This window comes from Pelecanus crispus, chromosome 2, assembly GCF_030463565.1.
Source record: "Pelecanus crispus isolate bPelCri1 chromosome 2, bPelCri1.pri, whole genome shotgun sequence".
Lineage (NCBI taxonomy): Eukaryota > Metazoa > Chordata > Aves > Pelecaniformes > Pelecanidae > Pelecanus > Pelecanus crispus.
The window spans coordinates 5,905,792-5,914,944 of NC_134644.1; the positions used below are offsets into that span (position 1 = coordinate 5,905,792).

Consider the following 9,153-nt stretch of genomic DNA (forward strand, 5'->3'; position numbering starts at 1 on the left):
CAGTGTTATTGACAGGCTGCTGCTGCTCTTTGAACACAAGCCCCTTTGCCTCCTTTGGCTCCCCTCCCTCCCACCATAGTGATGCTCAGGAATGAACTGGCTCTGACTGAACTGGCTGTCCACCAACCCCCTTGCACAAACCTTTTCTTTGCCCCAAAACTGTTACCCCTGTCACTTGAACCCTGTTGTCTCAGCCCCAGGAAGAAAGCTGTCCCATGGGTAAAAGCCTCACGGGCCAAAGAAGCATCCAACCTGACTGTGGCTCTACACGACATTTAAGATAACAGAGAGCAGAGGTGTGTTTATGGGCCTGGAATGCAGCTCAGACACAGGATGTAGCAAGCTATGGTGAAAAACTGATTTTTAAAGGTGCTTCTGTGCAGCCCTTCATGCCCAGCACTCTGTTTGTGTGGGAGCTGACCAGAGAATAAGCACAGGGCATAACACATTTGCTGGAAAACTGACCACTTAAGATGCTTCAAGGGCTTTTGGAAAAAAACTGTTCCCTTGGGCCTAAATGGAACATACTGAAAAATAATGGATTATGGATAATAAGGAAAAGATGGATTATGTTCTACCTGTGTAGAAATCATACTGGAATGGAAGCCTATCCCCCAAAAAGCCCTGTGGGTAATACAGCTATCAAGACAGCATCCAATCTAAATTTCCAGTTGTTTAAAGTAAAGACAACAGAAGAAGGTACTGGTTGTACCTCATGTAATGGATCCAGGCAACATACGTTTGGGGTTTTTTAACTTCAAGCATCTGAGATTCTCCTGTCTAACCTTGGCAGTCCCCAGTTTTATCTACTAGACACCACCACACAATGGTTTACAAATAGCTTTTCTGCATGATTATAAGAACAGTAACAGGAATAACAGGAAAATGTCCAAACAAAAACATAACCCTTACCCTACTCAGACTTTGCTCCTCTGAGGTGCCTCCATCTGCTTGCTCTCAGCAATGCTGCAGATAAGATTAGACCTGCTGCTAAAACCTCCCAGTTTCCATTCTGCTCATTCTTTTTCCTTCCTAAAAAAGGCAGCTTATCTGCAGTTTTAGAAAGGCTTTGTACTGGAGGGCAAAGTTACTGTCTGTTAACAAGGAAGGGTGAACCTCTGGAAAGACTCGCCTTGAAGTCCCTGATTTTGAGTATCAAATCATGACCCTGCACTCTTCCTCTGCTTTTTAACTGCCTACACACACCAGACCAAATGAGAAGGCAACTGTAGTGATAGAGCCCACCAGAGAAAACAACACTAACCAGGGGTAATCCTCTCTATACCTAAACCCAAAGCAGCCTGGTGAAGCTAAAAGCTCAAGAAACAAACTCAAACTCAGTGATCACTCTGAAAACTTGGGAATGGAAGGTCTCAGAGGACCAACAGAGGAGAAAGGCATGGGAAAATGGATGTCCTTGGGGTTAGAGCTTGGGACTGGGCAGATGTCAGAGCAGTACTCATCTCTCTTGTTGACTTCCAGGTTCAGGTGTGTCCAGAGCACCTGTTGAAAGCAGCCCAGAGGTAGCCCTCCAACCCTCCCAAAAGCTTGCGCCACAACTGCAGGCACACCTTCACATCCTGCCAAGAGCATGTGGGATGCAGCCTGCCCCAGCACGCTTGGTGGGTCAGCCTGGCACCAGGCACGCTCCCACAGCCAGCTGGGTGTACCTGTGCAAAGCCAGCCCGGGCAGAACCCTGCCAGAGCTTGCTTTTTCAGAGCAGCAAGGACAAGCCCTGCCTCAGCTGCTTTGTCTCCCTTCCTGCTATCCCAATGACAAGAAAAGCAATCTTTCTCTGGGGAAAGTTGTGCATGGATGGAGGCATTATGAAGCATATGTGTGGGTGTGAGTTGGTAGGCACTATTACTCCATCTTCACTTTGCACTGAGGACACTCCCAGGGCACAGCAAGTTCTCCTTCCTGCAGTGGCACTGCCTCTATCTCCAGCAGTGTGGCAATGTTGGTTGTGCCCAGTTAGCCAAGTGTATCTTGAGTGCTGTAAATCCACACCCATGCAGACACACTCCCAACCTGCGCCCAACACCCAGCTCAAAGGATTTGATTTCGCTGCAGGGCTCTTATTGCAGCTCAGCGTATAAAAAAGCTGTGGTTGCGCCAGCTCTCCATGCCACTGCCCCAGCAACGGAGGCAATGGGTTCTACCAGTGCTTCTCCAAGCAGCCCTCAAGGTCGCTGGAGCCACGGCACAAGGACACCCTCCCATTTACATCAGAGGACCAGGTGGAGTCAGAACTGTTACTGGAGCTGCTCTCAGCCCCCATAATTTGGAAACTGCTGGTTCAGAGCACAGGAAACCAAGCTGTGAAAATCAGTCTTCTCAACTCATGCCCTTGTTTGTTTTATAGCAAGACATTATCTGGGACTTTGCCTTTATATGGGACAGAGCTCAACAGAGCAGGCGTTCCTAGGGAGCAAATGTTCACTGAGGCCTCTGCATTTGGTGGTGTTCTCATGGGTTATTGCACTGGTACCTAAACAGCCCAGCTGAGCTCAGGACCCTGCCACGCTGGGCATGCAAACACACAGTAAGGGACAGCCTCTAATCCAAAGCCTTTTAGAGCCAGGTAAAGGAGGAGAAAGGAAATGTGTGGGGAAGGATGCACAAAGAGATTAAATAAGGTGTCCAAGGTCATGTGAGAAGAGTGTGGCTGTCAGCGTTATAAACCAAACCTATTTTGCCTTGCTACTTTACTCTTCCTACTGAAGATCTTATCACTGCTTGTGGGAGGGGGGTAATTTGGAAGACCCACCCTCCATTTAGTTAATTGTGATTGCTACCAAAAATTGTGTAAATAACACAGGCAGCGTGTTCTACATTTCAACATGCCATAAAACAGATTCCACATTATTCATTTGCCTCCTGGCTTTACAAGACTGTGATGATTAGTGACAGAGAAATATGTCAGAAAAATACCAAATGAGAAGAAAAAACAGATATAAACAGATATAAACAGAAACACACTCTGCCTGATCCCATTTTGACTGCATAATTGGGCTCCTGGTCCCAATTACGGCCCCACGCTGGGCGATGCTGGCACAGGATGGTTTTCCCTGTGTCCATACAATGGTGAATGTCATTTCTGGACTTTTTACAATGGGGCAGATTCTGAGTTTCCAAGATAAGGATGAGAACAGACTTTCCTTCCCAGCGATATCTCCTGCCAGCCCTTGGATCTCCACATCTCTGTGGCTCCCTTGTGAGGCTTAAATGCCAGCTTTCCCAGAGGCGGCAGGCAGAAAAGAGGTGTTCTGGCAGAGCTCAGACCAACATCCAAAGCGCACCATACCACATCACAGATGCTCAAGCCATGTTTCACACCGAGCATTAGGGCTCAGGCATTTGAGTAACCTGAACTCTTGCTTTGGGGAGGAAATGAGCCAGGCAGGGCTGCTGAGCCCAGCATGGCCCACCCCACAACAATTTTAAGTGGTAGCTCATAAGCTTGGGAAATGTGGGTATTCCTGACTCGGCAGATTCCTCCCAGCTGTCTCCAGAGCTGACAGCGTTACTCAGTGTGTGTGTTACAGGAGGTGTGAAGGATCTGGTCTCATTGCTCCAAGCCCTACCTCCACACTCCAAGCATGATGGTCCTGGTTCACTCCAAGCACCTCTGCCCACAGTGCCCCACACCTGTGAAGCCAACTTTACTTACAGATCTGTGACTCTGGAGACCTCAGCATCTTCTTCGATTCCTGCCATATGGTTTTGCAGTCCTCCTGGAGCTTATAAAACCGCTCCTTTCTCCAAGAGCTTGACTTCACTTTTAGCAGCTGGCTGCCTTTCAGGAGAAACTTCAGATCCTTGTCATCTTTCAGGCCTGTGGAGAAACAGTAGTAGTAATGTTGTAAGAGTCAACTCAAGAAATGATGCACACAGGGTCTTCCCTTCCACAGGACACTAATCACAAACACAGACCACCGCAGTGCAGCGAGGTCTGGGGAGGACAGCAGAGCAGAGAAACCCAGAAATCTGCCATGCCACACTTCATGCTCACAAAAGAGGCTGGAGCCTTGTAGATTTCTTAGACTGAGTCAAAAGACTTTTGTACTATAATTCTCAGGTGGTTTACTAACATTAAATATCTTCTTCCCAGCAAATACAGCCTAAGGTTAGGATGCAAAAACAATAACAAACCCAATAACATAACCATAAAAACAGAGGAATGAAAGTTGTATAACTTGTAACTGGAGTACTGTCAGGAACTTTCAAGTGATTTCAAATCTATTCTGTGACAGATTTCCTTTGTGGAAACAGGAACACACAAAAGTATCTCTCTTCCTTCTCTGGGAAGCAGTCCCCTCCTATCCACATAGGAATTTTGAAGGTCAATACCATGAAGCTTAGGACATACACAGGTAAGTTTGGTGACAGGCAGCATCACATCAATAAGGTAGCAATAAGGTAGCAACCATGCTCTCCTCATTGCCCAGCTAGTGTCCAAGAGGGCCTTTATCTTTCTTACCCTACTAAGCCACCACAATGCCAAGTAATAATAACCAGACCTTCCAGTTCCAGGAACTTCAGATGTCACATCTTAGGCTAGATTTAGGAAGACACTTAGACATCTAGAGAGGCAACAGGCATCTACTGAGACTTTGAAAGCATAGATTTGGCATTCTACATGGTTTTAAATGTCTCAGCAGTATATGACTTCCACATACCTAAATACCTTGGTGAATCTGTCCCTCAAACCAACCATTAATTACAGATCTGGAGTGTGTGGGCTGGGGAGGGTGAGAGCATGAAAGATGAGAAACACATCCTGGGCTTTCTGTAATAGGCACCTTGCATCTCCCTGACATTGCATGAAAGGCTGGTTCAAAGCTGGTGAAACAGCGTTTAACTCTGTAGTACCGACCAAGCACATCCCACCTCAATGGGATTTTCGCTAACCTTATCTTGACAATGCAGATGACCATTTGGCCACTTGCAGCCACCTGACACTCACATCATGGGAAATTTCCCAATGCTATGTAAACATAATGCAGGGTCTCACAAAGCAGAAATCCAAATTAACTGATTTATGCAATAACATTTATATTGCATTGTGGCATTCCCCTGTGACATTGGGTTTGTTCTTCTTTGGAAGACACAGCTGCTGTGAACTGTTGTTTTTAAACAGGGCAAGGCAATAAACTACTAAGCACCATTTCAGGCCTGCTTGAAAAACAAAACCCAGCATGAGATCCAAGTGGCCAAAACCTCAGGCTCTTGACAATTCAAACAGAAAACTGAAGTGCCAGGTGCTGCAGAGCACCGAGGTGGGTCATGGTGGCAGCAGCAAAAAGCAGCACCGTGTGTTTGCAGCTGGAATACGTTGGCCTAAAGAGAGCATTTCAGGTTGCCAAAGAAAGCCTGAGATCTCCATCAGAGATAAATATTAGGGGTGTTCAATGTCCACTCAGTGAGCCACTCACACCACTTCACTCATTTTGCAGATGCCAAGGAGCGTGCCTGGAGCTGAGCCTGGCTGAGGCAACCAGAGGCAACCAGGAGATCCTGAAAAGGTGGCTGTGGCCTCTCTCTTTCCTCTACATTCAATCAGCTATCTCATTAATTAAGTGTCTTCCCATGCTACAGCATCCCCTGGGCCTCTCAGCTCATGTCTGGTCTCGAGGTTCCCAAGAGGAGAATTTGAATGCTTCCTCCTCTGAAAACCTCAGAAAGAAACTCATGGAGACAAGAAAAAAAGCCACCTCCTGCAAAGCACAGAAGGGTGAAAGATTGATGCCAGCTATGAAATCTGGGACACCCTCCTGGGTTTGCTGAGGTTCAAGCATACCCAGAGATTGGCAAGAGGCCAGACCATCCAGAGGAAGGACAGACACCACAACAGCTTCACAGGTCCTTGGTCTCCTGAGCTGTCGTGTTAAGGCTTCCTTCTGAGGCAAAGGTCTTCCAAGTGCAGAGAAGATACCACACACTTGGGCCTCACTAGCATCTCTGTAGTATCCTTCAAGGTTCCTGGAGAGGAAACAAACTTCTTCTTTCTCTCTATTCACCCACAAGATTTCTGTTGTGGCTCCCAGCTTCATTCCCTCTCTTCCTTCAGATCCCAACCATGCGAGGCATCAATATGGGACTAGGAGGAGGACATGTCATCCTAGGGTGACATGCAGAGGAAAGCAGGAAAACCATCAATTCCTTTGGGTGCCTATGCGCATAAGTGTGTAATGAGAAATCCCTGTTAAGTGGGGCATGTTTCGTTACACAGGCACCTCATGCAGCATCTGTAACGTGTCATACTACCTGGACATCCCAAAGAGCTGCACCAGTGTAATACGGGCAAATCTGGATGGGCACAGGCAGTGGTCAAGGGCAGATTGCTCTCCTCCAGGCTTGATCCACACATCAGACACAAGCTGGAGCTCAGAGCCCTTTGTCCTCCTCACCGGCACAGCCCAGTCAGTGCATTAGTGTGGGTCAAAACTCCCCTTCCTCTTCAGAGGATCTAATTACGAGTTGGGAGCAGCCCTCCCACTTATCCTTGGCCACTGTGCCTGAAGTCAAGGCCAGGTTAAATGACTCCGCAAAGGAGGCCACTGCACTTTGCAAGAGCAGGAGGGAAAGATGAAGAGGGACGGTGCATGGTGAAAGCATGGCAAAGATCAAAGATGGCAGGGAGCGTGAGTCAAAGGGCAGTGAGAAAAGCCAGGGAGGGAATGGAGACAAGCTTGCCTCTAGGAGACAGCGAGTTTGGCCAGGAAAGTGTGAGAGGGCTAATCATGGGTGCCTAACAGCTCCGTCATTCCTTTGATGTTGGAGGCCTTTCGCATAGAGAGCAGTCGCCCAGCGTTGACCTCTGCCATGCTGACCCCAAGCCCGGACTGAGCCACTCAACGGTGGGCCGAGAGGAAGGAGGGCAACCCCCTCAACCCGGTGGGCACAGCCTGTTTCAGGCCTGCTCTGCGTCTGCCTAGCAGCAGCTCAAGCTCAGACAGCTAAACTGGCCAGGAAAGAGGGCCAGTGTTTTGGGCGCTGCCTCCTATGCCCAGTCCAAGCACTGCCACAGACTCTTTAAATGACCTTGGGTGAGTCCCTTAGCTTCTCTATTCCTATCTACAAAGCAGAAGCATTTTGTTAGGCCAGAGATGGAGCAGAAAACGCTCTGATCTGCTGATAGAGAAACCACAAACGCACTCCTGATGTGCCAGTGGGACATTACTCTCAATTGGTCATTTGAACTGCTTTCCAGAAAAAAAAACCTTTTCTCAGCAGAAAACTCTTTCAGGTTTTATGCCTGAACCAGCTCCTGAGGATTTATGCCTAACAGCCCCATGGAGCTGAGGAGGTGTGTGGTCCAGAGCTCCATCTCACAGCAATGGAAACTTGTATGAAAGAAACCAGAGTCATCATACACATACATCTTTTAAAAATTAAAAAACACTGTGCAGCAGGACAAGGATATCGGTTTCCAACTATATAAAAACACTAGGCATGAGAAGCACAATCACCGCACTGAAATATATGTCCAAATCCTGCCTGAAACATACAGCAGGACTGTGTCTTGCTTAGCATTCTCTGTGAAATACCAAATACATACTTGGCATGCAAAATTGCAGAGTGAGTTTCAAGGGTCAGGTCCCCCTCCTTGCAAAATATCAATAACACACTTTCTAAACAGAATATATTTAGTGTGCAGTAATGTTCAGACTTAAAATCATGTTTGGCAAAGGTAGGAGCACCTCAAGCACACACAGCATTGCAATAACCATGAAGTTAATATACTGCGCTACAAAACTTTAGGCACTAAGACATTGAAAATGTTATCCTTTGATTTACCCGACTCAGGTTTACAGCAAGCAGGAAACACAATAAACAATAGTTGTCACGGCAGAAGCCAGGCTTTGAGTTCACTAAGGAGATAGTTAGAATGGTGTCTATAGAAGACAGTGATAATCCCTATTTCTGCATTGGTCGCTTGCAAATCTGCTGATCTGATATAAATGCATGACAGCTGCTAGAAAACAAGCCTCCTCTTGCCTGCTCTCCCTCTCCCACCTGGTTTAAGACCAGACATAAGTCAGGTTTGCTGGTTTAAAAGGGCAGAAAGCCTTTCTGATAAAATCCAAGGAACTCAGGTGGGTAAATGGCAATTTTACATTTCCACCTGCCCTCTGTAGCCATGGAAAGCAAGGGACTCGCATCCACTTGGGCTGCCTCTCCGGAGAGCAGGAACCAGCAATGAGTTCATAGCCAGACACAGAAGTTATGAAACTCCTTGGGTTTCCTCTTTCTTTTCAGCTGGTGAATGCAGACCTCTGGGTGGTTCCTCGGGCTCTAACAGCAACTGGCAATACACCAAGCGGTCCTAACATCAGGCAGGAAAAGGGCACTGCCTTCCCCAAACACCCTCAATCAGCACAAGTTAAGAAACCCAGCAAGAGATTTGGAAACCGACCTTTTGCCAAAGTGGTCCCACTTTCTTTGATGCCTCAAATGAAGGGGTTTACACATCTGGCAGGTGTTAACAGGCAAAGGAAAGGAAAAGAAACCTCAGGAGTTTAAAAATAACCTTGGAGTTGCCTTTAGGGTGGAGCATTGCTTCTGCGCAGAGAAAAGAGGCAGAATGAAGCGGCTGCCAGCATGTGGAAGTGCCGAGAGTCTGGCCAACTTGTCCCTTACCCAGCCTGATGCCGTTCAACGCGGCCACTCTACAGCTCTGCTCCTGTAGGACGTTTTCCTGGGACACGCTGCGCTTGGGCTGCCTTCGGAAGCACTGCATGATCCAGCGTGGGGCTCAGGGAAAGGCGTCGGGAAGGATGGGGGGCCACGCCACCCCTGTGGGGATCCCTGCTCATCCAGGAGCCTCCGGTGTGTGAGGTCGTCAAACGGGGCTCCACGGAGGCAGCAGGAGAGCGAAGGCAGAGGAAGGCAGGGGAGGGCAGAGTCCAGCTGGGGGTGGAACCGTGGGAAGTCTCTCCTCCTGCTTTGCTCACCAGCACACGCTGGATGCAAAATTACACCGAGGCGCCTGCCGGCAGCTGCCCAGGTAGAAGGAACAAATTTTCCTACAGGCATATGCCAGTGGGTTTTTATGCACCATTTCCAGGGGCTGGAGGAGTCCCAAATATTGTTTGCAGCTCCTAATCAGTGCCTGGGGCTTGTCAGCTCAGCCTGCCCACAAACGC

At 48.1% G+C, this 9,153-nt stretch overlaps 1 protein-coding gene across 1 annotated transcript in view; it reads right to left on the minus strand.

Annotated features, from left to right (window-relative positions):
* PLCD1 (phospholipase C delta 1) overlaps nt 1–8,747 on the minus strand; it is a 47,161-nt gene extending 38,414 nt beyond the window's left edge. Inside the window, exons 1-2 of the mRNA XM_075705172.1 lie at nt 8,648–8,747; nt 3,675–3,839 (exon numbers count right to left, since the gene is read on the minus strand). Of these exons, the coding sequence (XP_075561287.1) occupies nt 3,675–3,839; nt 8,648–8,747 (265 nt within the window). The remainder of the gene's footprint in view (nt 1–3,674; nt 3,840–8,647) is intronic.
* Between the last annotated feature and the right edge of the window lie 406 nt (nt 8,748–9,153).